This window comes from Arvicola amphibius, chromosome 15 (assembly GCF_903992535.2).
Source record: "Arvicola amphibius chromosome 15, mArvAmp1.2, whole genome shotgun sequence".
Lineage (NCBI taxonomy): Eukaryota > Metazoa > Chordata > Mammalia > Rodentia > Cricetidae > Arvicola > Arvicola amphibius.
Genome location: NC_052061.1, coordinates 49,461,237 through 49,480,354, shown reverse-complemented (window position 1 = coordinate 49,480,354; position 19,118 = coordinate 49,461,237). Strand labels below are relative to the sequence as shown.

Genomic DNA, 19,118 nt, shown 5'->3' with positions numbered 1-19,118 from the left:
AGAGACTATTGTAAGATGCAAAGACTTCAACAGATTGACTGCACACAGTTTTACTCCTATATACAATGCAAAGCTTTACCACACCAACTATATTTTTAGGATTCCCTGTAGTATGACATCTCTCACGATTCTGAAGACTACTGACATATATAAAAGCTTTAGCACACCGATTACATTCATTGAGTTTCTCTCCATTATATGTTCTTTTATGTGTCTGAAGATTGCTGGGATGTTCAAAGGCTTTATTTACCACATTGTGTACAATCATAGGGTTTCTCTCCAGTATGCTGTTGTATTTGTTTAGGGATGACTCTGTTGTACAAAGGCTTTACCACATTGATTACATTCATAGTGTGTCTCCAGCATGTCTTCTTTTATGCTTTTTAAGATACCTATGACATGAAAAGGCTTTACTACACTGATTACATTTGTATGGTTTCTCTCCAGTATGTGTTCTTCTATGTGTTCGGAGATGGCTATGGTCTGCAAAGGCTTTACCACAGTGATTGCATTCATAGGGCTTCTCTCCAGTATGTGTTCTTTTATGTATTTGAAGAGTAATTTGTTGTGCAAAGGCCTTACCACATTGATTGCATTCGTAGGGTTTCTCTCCAGTATGTGTTCTTTTATGTGTTTGAAGATGACTGGGGTGAGAAAAGGCCTTACCACATTGATTGCATTCGTAGGGTTTCTCTCCAGTATGTGTTCTTTTATGTGCATGAAGATTACCATGACGTGCAAATGCTTTACCACAGTGATTGCATTCATAGGGTTTCTCTCCAGTATGTGTTCTTTTATGTATTTGAAGATTTCTATGATGTGTAAAGGCTTTACCACATTGATTACATTCATAGGGTTTCTCTCCAGTATGTGTTCTTGTATGTGTTCGAAGATTACTATGACGTGCAAAGGCTTTACCACATTGATTACATTGATAGCGTTTCTCTGCAGTATGTGTTCTTTTATGCATTTGAAGATTTCTATCATGTGCAAAGGCTTTGCCACACTGGCTAGATTTATAGGGTTTCTCTCCAGCATGTGTTCTTTCATGCCTTTGAAGATGACTGTCATATGCAAAGGCTTTAACACATTGAGTATATACAGAAGGTTTCTCTCCAGTATGACTTCTTTCAAGCCTGCAAGGATAATTGGTACACATAAAACCTTTACCATATTCAATACACTGTTGAATCAATATATCTTATGAATAAATTTTACAATGTGGTCCAATTGTAAAGATAAAATCTAAGATTTTATCACTGTGTTTATATTCATGTTGTTCCCTTTTATTAAGGGCTGTTTTGCATCTTTGAAGATACCTGTGATGGTAAGATCATTTATTACATGGTTCACATATATAGAATATTTTTATGAGATTTTACACATTTCAAGAAACTGGAAAAACTGAGAGCTTCAGCCCTCTTATATCATTTATAAATCATCCTATACTTGTGACTCACACTCTATTTATTAAGTCACCTAGGAACAAACAGATTTATACTCAGTCCTAGTACTCATAGGGCTTTTCTGCAGTGTGAATTTGTTGATGTATTAACAGTGAAGTTGAGAAACCAAATACTTGTATACCTGAATCAAATTCAAGAAGTATATTCAATATGGGGACTGCTACATAACTTCTAATTCTTCTCAGAGAGAAGAGTGTTATGCCTGCCCATATCCCTATGCTCATATGACTTGTATCCAGAGTGACATATGAAGAATAACAAAGGCTTCCATATTGAATTCACACAGTCTGACATTCCATTTCTCACAGACATGTGGTATAGGGATTAAGATGTCTCGATAACAACAGCACCTTGACTCTTGGCCCTAACTGCAGCTCTCACTATACACAGCAGAGGAACAACAAGTATATTAGTAACAATAGTTTTACTATGGGGCTGTATGTTTATTACAAAGTTTTGGAGATATACATGTTGAATAGGTACTAAGTATACCTTTTGTAATATGAGTGATACGAAACTAAATAGATGGGCAGTTCTACAGCATAGTCATAGAACTATGATTCAAATGGTGATATGTTACGGCATTGTTTCCTTAAAAGAATGCCTTGCAGATACAATTCACCTACCTGAAATTTTGAGGTACATGGTTTTGTGAGAATTTAATAATCTTCAATGCACATGAAGCTATGTTGATTTACACTGTTGCTTCTGTTTATAACTTCCAGGACACATTACAATCTCTTCAGATGCACATTTGTATCAGCTGGCACATGATAATTACCTTCCATGTCTTTGAGAACTTTGACAATGTTCCTCAATATTATGGCCATCCCAACTGTATCCTAAAATACAGTACCAGAAAATGTATGGTATATTATTGAAAATTGTGCAAACTTTAAGTTACTATCTTCAGTGAACCTTAGAATCATGCCTGATTTATTCACCTTACTCTTTCTCAATCAAACTACAGAAGAGCAGCAAACATTAAGTAACAGTTCTCCCCTTATAACACGAAGAAAGATCCAGTCTTACCTATGGCAGTGAGGTTCCTGTAGGTCTCCAGCATCACATCTTTGTAGAGATTCTTCTGGAAAGGATCCAGCAAAATCCACTCTTCCCAAGTGAAGTCAACATGCACATCATCATAGGTCACTGCATTCTGAAATATCCCACACATGTGTACAACAGAAAGCATGATACTGATAACACGGTAAATGCATACTTCTTTGACAGTATAGCCATAATTGTGGTGTTCCTCATACTTATTCCATGATACAGACATTATAAGGTAATCCCCAAGTCACTTTAGAAGGAAACCGAAAAGGAGGTTCACCTCTGTCATTTCTGTACACTGCGAATGGGATATCACCTTGCAAGAGAAATGACTATAAAAAAAATGGAGAGAAAGAAACAGATCAACAAAAAGAAACAAATCAACAGTTCAGAGTACACATGAATAAAAATGTACAATTTCTAACTACAAAATAGAAAAATAAAATAGGTAATCTGAGTTTATTGGCTTACACCATTAATGGCTACACTCAGAATTTCCAGAGGTGAATACCAACCTAGTCTATGCAGTCAGTTCCAGGACAGTCAGAAGTACATATTAAGGCCCTGCCTCCAGAGGGAGAGATAGCTCAGCAGTTAAGAACACTGGCTATTCTTCAAGAGGTCCTGAGTTCAAATCTCAGTAACCACATGGTGGCTCACAATAATTTATAGTGGGATTGAGTGCCCTCTTCTGGCTTGCAGGGATACATGCAGACAGAACATTGTATACATAATAAACAAATCTTTTTTTTGTTTTTTTTTTTTTGTTTTTCGAGACAGGGTCTTAAAAATACAGAATGACACACACCTTTAATTCCAGCACTCGGGAGGCAGAGACAGGTGGATCTCAGTGAGTTCAAGGCTAGCCTGGTCTACAAGAGCTAGTTTCAGGACAGGCTCCTAAGTTTTTTTGAGACAAGATTTCCCTGTAGTTTCTAGAGCCTGTCCTGGAACTAGCTCTTGTAGACCAGGCTGGCCTCGAACTCAGAGATCCGCCTGCCTCTGCCTCCCGAGTGCTGGGATTAAAGGCGTGCGCCACCACCGCCCGGCCTGACAGGCTCCAAAGTTACAGAGAAACCTTGTCTTGAAAAACCAATGAAAAATTAAATAAATAAATAATAGACCCTCTTTCCCATGCAAAAATCAAACAAAAAACCCCAGATTTTTAGTGATGTTTTTATACAGTTATGTATTTGCCTTCTAGAAACCTGAACCTACCCCAAATTAAACTGTAACATCAATAAGATTTTATTAAAAGGCATTGCATATGTTGAGGCGCAAAAAGGTGAGTCTATTTCCCCCTTGTCTGATGGTCAAAGAGTTTGGAGGTTGTTCAAAATGGTTGACAAGTATAGATAGCTACATGTCCTGACTCAGGATGTGTTTACTTGATTCTTTTGACATTAAAATGGCTCAAAAGTAGCTCCAGTCCATCCTCACAGACGGTCAGGACATGCATGTGTACTTCTGCTCCTCCTTTTGTACTATGAGGTCACCTGGGGAGTGGCTGCCTTCAGGATACTTGGTCTAGGGTAGCTTCACGGCCTGAACAACAGAATGCTGATGGCTTGGTGTCTGACAGTGTTGAAGCAATTCATTGCTCAAGCTGTCATATGTTTAAAAAGTCTTCTGTTGCCTTATGGAAAATTAAACACAGATGATTTCAGTGTTCACAGGAACACCCTCCCAGGACTTTTCTACGGTTTCTGTTTTATTATTTTTTTACAAGTCTTAATATTCTTTCCTTATATTTCTAAATCCCCAGGCCCCTACCCTGGTAAGAAGTGGTTTTGTCAAGGCTTGTCCCTGACAGCATGTGTAAACAGTTACAAATGGACTTAGCAATACAAATGTGGAGAATAAATAATACAGTGCAGAAGAGAACACTCAGTATTAGTTTTTGCTGGTCTTGCATATAGGTGGGCTCAATTGCCAGTACTTACTTGGGGGATCACAACTATCATTCCATGTTGCAATAAGGACGCTTGTTTGTTCCTGGCTGCTTAGCCCCAAAACAATCACACAGAAACTGTACTAATTAAAATACTGCTTGGCCCATTAGCTCTAGCTTCTTATTGGCTAAATCTTACATATTAATTTAACCCATCTCCATTAATCTGTGCATCACCACGAGGTTGTGGCCTACCAGCAAAGTTTCAGCACATCTGTCGCCAGCAGCAGCTCCATGGCTTCTCCTTGACTTCGCCTTCTCACAACATTCAGTTTAGTTTTCCCCACCTACCTACATTCTGCCCTGCTATAGGCCCAAAGCAGTTTCTTTATTCATTAATGATAATCACAGCATACAGAAGAGAATCCCACATCACCTCCCCTTTTGTTTAAATAAGGTTTTAACATAGAAAAATTACAACAAAACAGGTATTAAGCAAGAATTAGTTACAATATTTATATCCACTTTATCTTTAATTGTATCTAAGGAAAACTATAATAGCTATCTATTCTTCAATTCCATCAAAGACTCCTGAAGGATATAATATTACCTAATAAACAGGAAGTACATTGTAAGCAACTTCCAAAACTCTAGAATTGACAGAGACATCTCACTGCCTGGACAGTCACCCAAAGTTCTTCTGTACTGTTGGGGCATCCATCTTCAGCCTACTGGCCCATAGCATCTGGCAGACTTTTCTACAAAGCAGGAAATTTCAAAGACAGTTCCACCTGTATTGGCAATTTGTCAGTCACATTCTTCTGTGTCCTTCAGAATGTACAGAATACCTACCATCAAGCAGTCCAATCAAGAGCAGTTTCTCCAAATGGCTTGTAAACTCCTTAAGGAGCTTCTTCAGTGCCCATCCTCCTCTTGAAGCAATTGGTGCTGCCAGGAACAGATGTGTCTCACTGTCATGAAAAGCCTTACGTTCTTAAAACATTTTAAATGCCATATTCTGTAGTCTTTGAAAGGATTGAAGAATACCTATCTATCTGAAATATCTCTGTACATCTAGAAAACCTAACTAACATGACTACAAGCTTGACTATTATAGATGGGTATCTATTAACCTGTATTTCTTAACATAATACCTTAATCAAGATCAAAAATATATACACAGTATAACAAAATTAACCTTGAATTTGTATCAATAAACCATGAAACATACCCCTGTAAATCTCTATAGCATATCCCCCTTTAAATGTAAACAATATTTGGGAATTTGGGCATAGTACTCTCCAAACTGCTTCCTGCTGTTTATTGGGTGAAGTAATTTTTTTTTTTTCCGAGACAGGGTTTCTCTGTGGCTTTGGAGCCTGTCCTGGAACTAGATCTGTAGACCAGGCTGGTCTCGAACTCACAGAGATCCGCCTGCCTCTGCCTCCCAAGTGCTGGGATTAAAGGCGTGTGCCACCATCGCCGGGCTGAAGTAATTTTTTGAGGGGTGGTCAAAGTGACCTTTCAAGGGCTCTTGGTCCATCAAGCCATATTAGTCTGGAAGCAATCCACAGGTTTTCATCTTCTGTGGAAACAAAAGAGCCTCTTTTCCAAGCAACATATCCTTAGACCCATTTTTTGAATTAAAGATACCTTTAAAGTATATTTGTTGGTTACTTAGCTCCTTCACAATCAAAAACGTCAAAGAAAACACAATAATATAAATAATCCAGGCTCAATATAGGGTGGTCAATGAATGTGTTAAAAGCATTTGGGGAAGCCGGGCGGTGGTGGCACACGACTTTAATCCCAGCACTCAGGAGGCAGAGGCAGGCAGATCTCTGAGTTCGAGGCCAGCCTGGTCTACAAGAGCTAGTTCTAGGACAGACTCTAGAAACTACAGGGAAACCCTGTCTCGAAGAAAAAAAAAAAAGCATTTGGGGTCCATTGCTCAGAAATACTGACATTGCTAAATGTTTTTCTTAACACATGGAGCAACGAATAGCTGAAGAAAGTAAACAGGAACACGGCAGCACAGTGATGGCTGAAGTCGGTGAGTAGACACCCCCCCTCTGCAAAAACCATGCCCTGAACAAGCTCTTCCTGCCCCCCTCTTCATCTCACCTTACAGTCTTCAGAGTGATCGAGTTACGTCACTTCTTTCAGAGTACATGATGAGTCTTCTCTTCTCCCAGGCCTGGCCAACTTCCGTCCCTGTATCTTAACAGCTGAGCTCTGAGACCCATCAAAGTACCGATGTACCTGCTCTGCTAGACACAGCTGCCTGCCACCCCTGCTGAAACCTCACCCAGTGATGTGGCCAGAACTCGGCTTTCTATCAATTCTTAAGTGTGGCTCTCCCTCACAAGACCATACATTCCCAAAGTCCTTTCTTTCTAGTAATATATGAGCTAAGTCCACAATAAACATCTCTTTTTAGCCAGGTGTGAGGCAGAAGCAGGTGGATCTCTACAAGTTCTAAAGCTAGCCTATCTACTACATAATGAGTTCCAGGCCAAACAGGGTTAGAAAGTGAGACTGTGTCTCAAAACTGACTCAAGCAGGCTGGAGAGATTGCTCAGTGGTTAAGAGCACTGCCTGCTCTTCCTAAAGGACCTGAGTTCAATTCCCAGCAACTACATAGTGGCTCACAACCTCTGTAATGAGATCTGGTGCCCTCTCTGGCCTGCAGGCATACATGCAGACAGAATACTGAGAATACTGTATACATAATAAATAAATCTTTTAAAAAAACAGACTCAAGCGAAAAATCTCTAATACCCTTTAGGGCTGTGAAAACGGTTTAACAATTAACATACTCAGGGGCTGGAGAGATGGCTCAGTGGTTAAGAGCATTGCCTGCTCTTCCAAAGGTCCTGAGTTCAATTTGTGCATGGTGGCGCACAACCATCTGCAATGAGGTCTGGTGCCCTCTTCTGGCCTGTAGACATACACACAGAATATTGTATGCATAAATAAATATTAAAAAAACAACATACCACACAACTGTCCCTTTACTTCTGAGAGTCAGCAAGGGACGGTTTTCCTAGTGGTTCTAGGAGCAGCCAGCCTTACAATTTGTGTAAGGAAAGAGGAAAGCCAGGAGAACAGGCAGCACATACACTCCTGGGGTCAAGCCCAGAATTATACAGCAAACGGCAGCACATACACTCCTGGGGTCAAGCCCAGAATTATACAGCAAACTATCCACCGGCCTTGCCAAAAATGGGTTAAATTCTCCCTGACCTTGCCAAAAAATTTGTTCAAGCTATTTCCAAGCCTTGTCCCACAAAGAAGTCACATGGCTCCCGGCACAGGGGTTTCAGGACAATATCTCCTAGTCATTTCAGCCACTGCTCCCTGTCACGCCATTCTCAGAAATAAATATAGACAAGCATGGTATCAGAGCCTGGCAGATCTTTTAAAACTGGAGCACGTTTGGTCTACAAAGTGAGTACGATAGTAAGAAATGTCTTAGTAGCACACAAATATAGTTGAATATAATTTTGCATTGTTCGAGACAAGATCTCATTAGAAAGCTCCAGTTGGCCTAGAACTCACAATGGATAATTATATATATACTGAATTATATACTGAATATTTTAAAAACAAATTCCAGTAAACATTTCATTCTATACCATTGGCTCATTATTCAAAGCCTGGCAGTTTTCTATACAAGAGGGAGCTTCCAACAATTTTCTTTATATTTATATTTCAAGAGAACTGGAAATTCATAACTGGGAGAAATTTCATAATCTTTACATTCTTAGGTTGTTTTTCTCCATCCAATCATTCTACGAAATCAATATCAATTTTTTGAGCTTTTTCTAATTTAGAAACATTTTAACTAGCGCATTGTGAATGGAGGTGCTTGGAAGCTTTGTTTGAACGCTAAGACTCCAACTATGGAAGGAAACAACGCTTACCAAAGTAAATATTCCAGCTGCCAGTAACCCGACGAGGTTTTAAGAATGTTTTTCTAAAATAGAAATTTTCCAATTACTGTATTGGAATTGTTGGAAAACTACTCTCTTTTAAATTTTCCTGGGGTGAAAGATAAAAGGAGGTTGTTGGTTCACAGTTATAGTACTATTTGCTGTACTATCAACACACTGAGTTAAATAGCTGTTATTATTTAACATGAACTAAAGGATGACTCTATGTGACCACTAGACTACCTACTAATAACACATGAGGGGCCACTATGCAAGTCTATGTGTAATATGATTGTATCAAAGGCTTATTAGCAGTGTCTCTCATATTATTTTCTCTCTACTGAATAATAAAACATGCACAGCCTTTGTTAGAGCTTCTATTGCGGTGAAGAGATACCATGACCATGGCAGTTCTTCTAAAGGGAAAACAATGTGGCAGCTTACGTTTTCAGAGGTTTAGTCCATGATCATCACGGTGCCACGTGGTCGCATGCAGGAAGTCATGTCCTGGAGACATTGTACATCTTGACCCACAGGCAACATGGAGATGAGACTGGGTGTGGCTGAGCGTATACGAGACCTCAAAACCCACCCCACAGTGGCACACTTCCTCCAACAAGACCACACCTACTGCAACAAAGCCACACCTCCTAATATCACTCTCTATGAACTTATGGGGCCAATTTCATTCAGACTCCCACAGGTACTAAGTATTAATTGATAAGTATTCTGAAATCCCCAGTTGCGGGTGTCCTTGACTCATTTACTTGCTCTTGGGACCCTTATCTTTAGATAGGATGGTTTGAGCCTGCTGTCATTGTACCTTGTCATACCATTGTATGGGATGGTTTTGTGTGTCTACTTGACACCAAGCCAGAGACATCAGAAAAGAGGGCGCTTTAGTGGATGAAATGCCTCCACGAGATCCATCAGTGAGGCATTTTCTCAATTATTGATCAATGAGAGGAGGGCCCAGCCAATTGAGAGTGGTCCCATCCCAGTGCTGGTGGTCCTGGGTTCTATAAGAAGGGAAGTCATTTAGAGCAAGCCAATAAGCAGCACTCCTCCAAGGCATTTGCATCGGTTCCTGTCTCCAGGATTCTGCCCTGGTTGAGTTTCTGTCCTCACTTCCTTTAATAGTGAACATCAATCTGAAAGTGCAATGCAAATTAACCCTTTTCTCCCCATCTTGCTTTTTGGTCATGGTGTTTCATCACAACAAGAGAAACCCTAGCTAAGACACCACGTCTAGTTGGTATTTATGAGAGACCTCCTCTTTTCTAAAGGGAAATGGAAGAGAGGGAGGTTTGGGGAAAAGGTGGAGGGCTGAGAGGAGTGGAGAGAGGGAATGGTACGGTTGGGATGAGAGGAGAATAAATAAAACATAAATGAAAGAGGAATTTGAACAAGCAAAGGAAGATAGAATCAAAGAAAGACAAAAACTCAACAGGGCCAAATCCTTTGGCTCTGTCTCAGACAATGTTGGGACTAATTGAGGCCTGGCCTTCAGCTGCTCTTCCCTGCTAGAGCCTTCTAATTGAAGTTACTAAAACCTGTGCTTTGCCTAGAGGATCAGAGGATGGGATTTTCATCTGTTGGCCATTGACTGCAGGGTATTTAAGCCTCCATGGTGCTATTAAAGAAGGGGGCGGGGAGCACGGCAGGTAGCTCTATTTCTGCAACTTCTCACAAATCTCTGTCTTTTGCTACTTCCAATCCCCATACGCAGCTCTCAATGGCAGAAGTCTCATGGTATGGGATCTCCACATCCTGTGATCTCTAATTCAACCCGCCTTCATCTTCACCACTGCATACAATGAACTCTCCCTCTCCTCACTGAGGGTCCGACTCTGTCAAACACAGATGGGTACTATAGTGACGAACCGACCACAGGAGAAAGATCCATCCATAACTTTTAAACTTTGCATCTTTCTTGTTTCCAGAATCAGTACAACATAGGAGACCCTGCCAAGTTTGGATGGACCCTACAACAAGCACAGCTGTTGTCACAGGTTCTGTACGAAGTTCCTTCCTGGGTCTAGAAATCACTTGGCTTACTCCTTCCATGAATCAAAGGCTCAGCTGGATGGAGTCTTAGCCCTTGCACACATTCCTAGATTTCCACTGCGGAGCCAGGCCTTCTCTTCAAAGGGGCCAAACTCCTTGAAAATTCCTGCCTCTTTCTCACCACCTGACTGCCATATGAAACCCACCTTCTGCTGTTTTTCTCTACGGAACACAGACCTTTCATTTCTTTCTAAACCCATTTGTTTTTCACTGTAGACCTGAGCGAGTCTCAGTAATAACCACCCAGCAGAGGCAATATTTTGTCTAAGAAATCAGCCCATTACTTTTTAATACCATCTTACTTTTTCAGTACATGGCGAGAATAAGAAAAATTTGGGGCTAAAATATCCCACAAATGATCTCTGGCTACATTTTTCATGGAGTTTTACAAGTACCTGTGCTAACTTACCAGGCCAGGGTCACCTAATAGGGCCACAACGAATGAAGCCAGGCTTTGGATAGCGGGACCACAGCAAGTCAAGGCTGTGACTGATTTATTAACAGCAATCAGACTTTTATGCCTTTATCAGAAACAGATGATAATGGCAATTTCCAGGATCAATACAATTGTAGTTGCCATGGTATAAGGAAGTTTGCAAACTGTACAGGGTACACAAGATTTAAAACCAATTGTCCTGTGAAACTCCCATTCTTCCTTGACTACTAAGGGATCATACAGAGAAACACAAAGCAGCCTGAATTCACTGGCTGGGGCAGGGAGGGGCTACATCAGGAACTGGAAGGCACATTGTGCCCCAGGAGCCATGGACTTTAACCTGAAAATCCTTTGACACATGTCTCTCAAGGCAGATAGGCCAGGCCACGTCCACGGTTCCCTGCAGAGCCTTAACCACTAAAATCCTGTAACCGTGAGAACTACTGTCTGCAATTACCTTCAACACTGCAAGTTCCCAGGTCCTACTAGAACAGCTGATGAAGCTCAGTGAACAGCTTTCTACGGTTTTACCATCTACAGTCCTAACACCTTCAACATTCCCCCAGATCTCAACATTCACAGGTCCTTTGCAACAACAAAATCACCTTTGAGGCACCATTTTTTTGTTGTTGTTCAAACTTTCTTCTCCGTTGCCATCATTAAATTCTCTGACCAAAGGCAACTCAGATAATGAACAGGTTTATGTGGTTGATACCCCTAGGTCACAGTCCCTCCTTGTGGGAGATTAGGATAGAAACTCAAGCTAATAAGTGAAGGCAACACATGAGGAAACATGCTTTCCTGGCTTTCTTTCTTGCTTAGTCGCTGTCTCAGGCTCAGCTATCCCTCTAATCCAGCCCAGACCCACTTGCTTAGAGATACTGACAACTCAGTGGAAGAGCCTTCCCGCATCAATCAGCATCAACACAATCTCAGACACAGTAACCAGATGTTCTGATTTGGCACAACCTCAAATGATGTTCTCTCAGATGACTCTAGGCTATGTCATGTTGGCAACTGAGGATAATTAGGAAAAAGAGACAATAATATGCGAGACGGCTTTAAAGAAGCAAAGTCAATAAATCAATTATACCAATTACTAAAGCAGCAAAACACCAAACATAAAGATAGCAACAACTGGAGAACACAGAAATGCCAGGAAATGAGACAAGGCAAGCCTCTAAGATCAAATAGAGAAAACTAAAACTCTCTCCACAGAAAGTTCTCAAGGAACTCACAACAAGACATTTTATGAATACAAATTTGGTGAAGGTCCATTATTTTCCAGAAAATGAACATAATTAGACTACAATTAATACAATCAGCAGCACAGATGACACCATTGGCAAAACGAGACACAAACACAGACCTACAAATATACATGATGGTCCCTTAAACAAGAACGGCAAGATCCTAATCAAAATCAAACTCCAAGTAGTCATGGCCACCACTCATCCTGTGCACTCAGTTCTCTCCTTTGCCAATCACAGAAAAAAAATTGTTGGAAGGCCTGGCGTGGTGGCGCACACCTTTAATCCCAGCACTTGGGAGGCAGAGGCAGGCGGATCTCTGAGTTCAAGGCCAGCTTGGTCTACTGAGTGAGTTCCAGAACAGGCTTCAAAGCTACAGAAAAACCCTGTCTCAAAAAATAATAAATGGAAGGAAGGAAGGAAGGAAGGGAGGGAGGGACGGAGGGAGGGAGGAAGGAAGGAAGGGAGGAAGGAAGGAAGGAAGAAAAAAGAAAGAAAATTAGTTGGGCAAGGTGGTTATCTCACCAAAATTGGAGATTTGCTTGAAGCCTTCTGATGTCTTAACTTTGTAGAAAATAGTTTCGACTACTGAAAGAATCTTATTCTCCTCTGATAAAGAAAAGGATGTCTGTTGGGATCACTCAGACACTTTTTGTCTATGTTGGCTCCCTGAAGCCAACATGAGTGAGGAAATGAAAATTTTTCAAAATAAAACACATAACAGACTTTGAAAGAATCAGTATGCGCCTAAGCAACTGGTTTTGCTCTAATTGCTTTATAAGTCACAAGCACTTTTGAAACAAGTTTATTACTGTTTTTTTGTGTATGTTCGTGCACGAAGAGAATATCTTCTACATGCATACAGGTGACATACAAATAGAGAGGGTGTCTGATTAACTGGAGCCCCCCAACTTGAGTGTTGGCATCTGAACTAAGGTCATCCCAAAGAAGAATATGTGCTGAGGGGCCGCCAAGACACATAATACATTTTATTCAATAAACCAAAAGTCTTTCATAGATTAACAACAACAACAAGACCATCAACACCCAACTAAATAAAGAAGTAATCTGTGAGTTCGAGACCAGCCTGGTCTACAAAAGCTAGTTCCAGGATAGGCTCCAAAGCCACAGAGAAACCCTGTCTCGAAAAAAAATAAATGATCCTTGGGAATGTCCGCTTCAATGTAAGATTCTGTCAACGGTAAATTTCCACCTTAAAGAGAATCCAATCCAACAGTAGTGCCCAGTGCTTTACAACAAGAAAGCTGATTACAAAGATACATGGGCAGTGGAAACACCAGAGTGTTCAACGGGATCAGGAAAAACTAGTACACAGACAGATACAATATGGCTTCTATACTTACTACAAAGCCACAACAATCAAGGATGTATACAATATTTGTATATTGTATACAAATATAAAAAAAGGATAAATGGAATGGAGAAAAAAGCCAAGAACAAAGGCAAGAAAATATAGTCAACTTTTAACCAAAAGACCTAGGGATGGGCTGGAGAGATGGCTCAGTGGTTAAGAGCGCTGGCTGCTCTTCTAGAGGTCCTGAGTTCAATTCCCAGCAACCACATGGTGGCTCAAAACCACCTGTAATGAGATCTGGCACCCTCATTTGGTGTGAAGGTGACCATGCAGGCAAAACACTGTATATATAATAAATAAATCTAAAAAAAAAAAAAAAAAAGACCTAGGGAATGTCAGCCAGGAAAAATGGGGTCTTGACCAGTGTTACCCAGCTCCCTATGAGTCCATGTGTATAGAAATTAAATAAACACAGACTTCACAACTTCTACAAAATCAACACAAGGTGACCCTTACACTGTTATGTTTCTGACCTCCAGTCATTGATATTTGTTCCATGCTCTAAAGCTCTCTCTGCAAATGGAGGTGATCCCCTGCTATGGCTCTGCAGCCCCTCATGGCTTGTTGTGGTTTCAGGTAAACCCCGTCCCACTGATGCCCAATCTCAAAGCAACAAAGAAGAAAAATTTAAAATCTGCCTCCTGCCACAGGGATTATTATGGCACAAGATGTGGAATCTGCTCTATTGACCTGCACAATACCATGGACACCTGAGAGATCTCTGCAGAACAGAAACCCCTTTGTCCACTGGAAGTGAACTTCACCAAATCACACCATGGTGGCTGGTGGTGGCAGAAAGACAAAAGCATTCTAATCATGTACGGCTGAAGGATGATCCACATCATCTCTTTCTACCAGTTCCTAAATTATTTGTATCATGTATAGGACAAACCTGAAAGTGGAATTCAATACTCAGAATTTCTAGAAAGCAGGCTTTTACCTTTTCCAGTTCATCTTCCCACCGCACATCACAAGCAGTGTCTGTGTGCACACTGGACAGTGATAGCACAAGCATCAGATCCTCCTATGTTGAGGCTGCAGAGCCTCCCCCTCCCCAGGATTTCCCACACAGGGAGGCTCACAGGACAAGGTTCACTGTCCGGGTCATTACATGAACCAACAGAACTACAATCTGGCTCATGGTCCATTCAAGTCCCAGCAGAAATGATAGCACAGCAAACCTGCTCTGAGCACCCCACACTCACCATGGCATGGCTTGTGGTCTTTCTTACAACTCCCTACAGTCAAAGCAGAGAAGAATCCTAGAAAGGACCTGTAAGCTAATATTTCTAATGCTAAGCCTTGCCAGAGAGTCCCTCCTTAGCTAGGGCCACCCATCTGGACCGCAGAATATCAGCAGCTCCCCTACTGGGTGAGCAGAGATCTAATGACTCAGACAGCACAGGCCTTCCCAGCTCTGCCCTTCCAGCCCAGCAGACAGAGCCCCATCTGAAAAGTTTGTATTAGAGTAGACATTCATCCATGCTCCCGGAGCACTTCCTGTTCCTTGTTCAAGGCACAGGGTCCTTTGTGTGTAGAACGCATTACACACTCAGTGTCCGGTGCAGTCAACCCTTTGACTCCTGGCTGGGAAGTCCTGCAGCCAAACATAGGTCACATTCAAACAGTGACGGTTGTCAAGGGAAAAAAGAGGCCATGACTTAGAAAACAGTGAGGGGTCATGGTAGGGCTTGGGGGGGCAAGAAAGAGACTCTGGAGATGATGTAGTTTTTATCTCAAATAATTATTTTGAAAAGCTGAAACAGGCTTTAGTGCCATAAGCTCCAGAGTCGAGGGATTTGTGTGAGAGCACACCATGGATTGCTCACACCTTTCTCTCAGCCTTGCTTCTTAAACCCGGAAAGTAACAGTCCTGTAGACAGGGTAAGAACTTCTTACAAAGACCCTCTGTTTTGGTTAAACTATTGTAACTGCAGTAATTTGGTTACACAGATTCTTGATTGCCCTGGACTGTGGACCTCCAGAAATGGCCACACGGAATATTTATGAAGCATCTAAGATTGGTTACCTGACTCCACACTGCTAATATCAACTACTGCCCAAGCAGGAAAGCTCTCCCCTCCTTTCTGTGCTTTCCCTTTCTGTGCTTTCAGCTTCAGAGTTGATCAGTTCTCACACAGGTCATTTCTTCATCTGTAACTCCCCAGGAAAAGTCAGAGAGGTTGGAGGACACTCATTCCCTGGTCTCTTTTTTTTTTTTTTTTTTTTGGTTTTTGAGATAGGGTTTCTCTGTAGCTTTGGAGCCTGTCCTGGAACTAGCTCTTGTAGACCAGGCTGGTCTCGAACTCACAGAGATCCGCCTGCCTCTGCCTCCCGAGTGCTGGGATTAAAGGCGTGCGCCACCACCGCCCGGCTCATTCCCTGGTCTCTTATCCTTCTCACTGACCAGTCAAGGCCCAGCCTGGAGGAGTTGCAGGGCTGTCTTCCCAGCACTGGGAAGCAGAGGGAGGATTAGGTGTTCAAAGCAATTCTCAACTTCATAGCTCCACGCAAGCCTGGGATGTAGGAAATACTGCTCTCAAGAGAAATAAATAAATCAATAGCACTTGAGAAAAAAGGAATAAGATTCTTAAAGATCACAAAACACTGGAGACCAGAGACAAATAGGGAGAAGAACACTAATGCACATAAAGAAAATGTTAAAAATGGTACCAAGTTAAATGACTTTTTTTTTTTTTTTTGGTTTTTTCGAGACAGGGTTTCTCTGCAGCTTTAGAGCCTGTCCTGGAACTAACTCTTGTAGACCAGGCTGGTCTCGAACTCACAGAGATCCGCCTGCCTCTGCCTCCCGAGTGCTGGAATTAAAGGCGTGCGCCACCGCCGCCCGGCATGACTTTTTAAAATGATAAAAATAATGCATTTTTAAGATTAAAAACTGAGTTATACTCACTTTGAAAAAGAGTAGGCCCTTCCCTAGTAGAGGGAAGGCCATTACTAAGAGACTGATTGATCTTGACTATGTGCACATGTTGGCTGCCGAGATCTGTAACCTGACACACAGAATTACAATCATCTGTGTCTCAAACTTCTAAGCTGACTTAACTGTGTGAACCAGAATGAACAGATCTGCACAGGAGAGTTTACTAATTGCAAATTCAATTTCATTGCCTCATGGTAACTTTCTCAAACTGTACACCCAGCAATCTGGTCTGTCTTCATTCATGTGACATACACTGACACATGCTGTGAAATTACAGATTAACTCCTCCTGCCACAATCGGGTCCTTTTTCATAACAGTGACTCCAGCAGCTGGCAGCCTACCATTTCCCCCTTCACTGTACACGATAATCTATTTCTCCTGGTCTCCCGAAGGCTCCACATGCAAATTGTTTTCCTGTAACTGCAAAGGACAATCGACTCCATGACTCAAAAGGATAATTTTAAAACTCTGAGGTGGCACAGTGATTTAAACTAAGACGTTTGGAGGGGTAATACAGAGGACAGCAAGGTCATTGCCCTGGAGTGCAACAGTCTGAAATCAAGGCCACCTGACTCAAGAGCGCTCATCTCAGAAACATATTTCTAAAAGGCTGGAAATGCAGCTGCACTAAAATTATTATGTCTTCCCAGAGAGAAATCACTCCAGAAATTTAGAAATTAATAAAGAAAAATCTCTGCAATGAGAGCCTGAATGTACCTCTGTCTAATGCTCAACGAGGAGCAGCATAGACAGATTTTCCATTCCACATATGCTGTCATCCCTAAGTTTCTTTTAGGGTCATGCTCCAGGTTACACTCTGAACAATTTAGGCAGGGACAGGAGACTGCAATTCTAGCCACTAGGCAGATGGGAGACACAGCAAAGACATTATCAAAATTATTTCTGAAGTGCACCAGTGACCTGATGCAGCAGGTCATTCTTCAGTGACGGGGTCCTGAGGGGAAAGTGCCAGGGAATGAGAACGATAGGAAAAGTAGAGGGTAGAAAAGGTAAAAGCTGGGGTGGGGAGGTCTTGCACAAGCTGTGTCTCCTGCCAAGTAAGCTTCTTAAGAAGAATAGCATCTTGTCTACTACTTACAGGGGGGATGGAAAGAAATGGGGAGCTTCTAGGAAGTCAGCAGAAACTACCACACAATGAGAAAAATTCAGGAAATTAATTAAATGTTGCACAAGGAGAATGCAGGGTATCTCAAGAACATTATTGACAAAGCCCACAGCGGCCTTGGAACTAATAACCATAGCTCCACGTGCTGGGAAGACCTTGGCCCTCGGGATTAAAGGAACCCTCCACAGAGGCCCTGGCCCCAGACCAGTACCAGCTCTGTATTCCTGCTTTTAGAAAAGAAGCTCTGTCTTTTTCTAAAAGCCTAGATCCCAGGCAGTTATTCCAGCCCCAAGAATGTTCCTTCTCCCTGCCTCAGGGCCTAAATGAAAGCCTTGCTTGACCAGGACAGGCCTGAAAACAACAGTGTTTTCCTTTTCAAACAGTTGTCCCCTGGTGTCATCCTGCCCCCCTCTCAGAACGATGCTTTTCTCAAGGAGAAAACTGGAACTGTAAGGCAGACCGGGCCTTTAGGTTGTGACCCCTCAGTACCTCCCTTGTTAGAGGTCTGTTCTTTGATATGGGGATGGGCCTACAACTGGTGGTCCAAGGGTGTCACCTTTGTAATGATTTGGAGCCAAATGTCAGGAAAATCCTGGTGGGGAAAAAATGTGGACCATACTACCCTTATCTCTACCAGGCCTGTTTAACATATACTCATCTTTGGGGTGTTTGAGAGACAGTTAAATTCTACTTTATGAGACTTACTAGCTCTAAGCATTGGTAAATCCTTTAAGTCACCAATTCTACTCTCCTACAACACAGCTAAATGTGCAGCGCCACCCAACACACGGGATGCCTTTTACAACCTCCACAAAATTACCTGTAAACGAACCGTACACGTAAAGGTTAAATGAAAAGTGCTGTCCTTCTAGAAGATACTGGAGAAACCAGGCCTCTCCAAGTTAGGCAACCTGCCTTCCATGGCTGCACCAAAAGCCCATTGTTGTTGATCTCAAATACGGTTCCACACACAGTTCCCTGCGCCCAACGCTCTACACAGGTGCAGCCCACAGAGCAAAGTTAGTCAGAGGACGGTACGGTTCAGGGAGTTGCAGGGACCGCTTAGGAACTCACCAGACAGGGATTCTAACCCAGCCCCGGGGAGTCCCAGTCACACTGGCTCCTGCACCTCCCCATCTGCTCTTCCCTATCGGGGACCGCAGCCCCTCGCTCACCATATTGTAGCTTCCCGGCTCGCCCACGGCCCCCCTCACAGCTCCTCGCAGCAGCGCTCACAGCACAGCACAGAAAAACACAGGCACCAGCTCCTCTGCAAAGCCAAGCCCGCAACCAGGCTCCCGGAAGAACCCTGCACGGCTTCTGACTGGCAGTTCGACGTGGAGACCCTGATTGGCTGGTGAGGCCTGAGTGACAAGCGCACCTCCCTTTAGGTTACGGTGTGCTTAAAGAAACAGCACAAAAGTTCCTGACCCAGCCTTCCAACCCAGACCCAAACTACACCCCAAATCTGCAAAGATGTGCATTTCCGTAGCATTTGCCCGTGACTCCAATTGCTAGTCCTGCTATCTTCCGGCACTCCTTAGGCGTTTCCACTTCTTCCTCCTGAATGAACGTGA

General features: G+C 42.3%; 1 protein-coding gene across 10 annotated transcripts; it reads right to left on the bottom strand.

Annotated features, from left to right (window-relative positions):
- Positions 1-221: 221 nt before the first annotated feature.
- LOC119802245 (zinc finger protein 120-like) lies at positions 222-18,826 on the bottom strand. Of its 10 annotated transcripts, none has more exons than XM_038313199.1 (5): positions 18,717-18,810; positions 2,800-2,851; positions 2,499-2,625; positions 2,248-2,308; positions 222-1,136 (listed from the first exon to the last, which is right to left on the bottom strand). In XM_038313199.1, exons 2-5 carry the CDS (start codon positions 2,806-2,808, stop codon positions 347-349), a joined length of 987 nt encoding a protein of 328 aa, XP_038169127.1. In that variant the 5' UTR covers positions 2,809-2,851; positions 18,717-18,810; the 3' UTR covers positions 222-346. The 10 variants fall into 10 exon arrangements, 9 of the variants coding, with proteins under 9 accessions (XP_038169127.1, XP_038169130.1, XP_038169129.1 ...); XM_038313202.1 differs by lacking the exon at positions 18,717-18,810 and adding an exon at positions 7,230-7,248; XM_038313201.1 differs by lacking the exon at positions 18,717-18,810 and adding an exon at positions 6,535-6,988.
- Positions 18,827-19,118: the final 292 nt, after the last annotated feature.

Coding starts and splice junctions, on each gene's coding strand:
- LOC119802245 (XM_038313194.1), bottom strand. CDS start 2,748: ATGTCTGTATCATGGAATAAGTATGAGGAACACCACAATTATGGCTAT. Junction 2,309..2,498: donor CAGGAACCTCACTGCCATAG/GTAAGACTGGAT, acceptor ACTGTATTTTAG/GATACAGTTGGGATGGCCAT. Junction 1,137..2,247: donor AGTTCTCAAAGACATGGAAG/GTAATTATCATG, acceptor TTATCCTTGCAG/GCTTGAAAGAAGTCATACTG.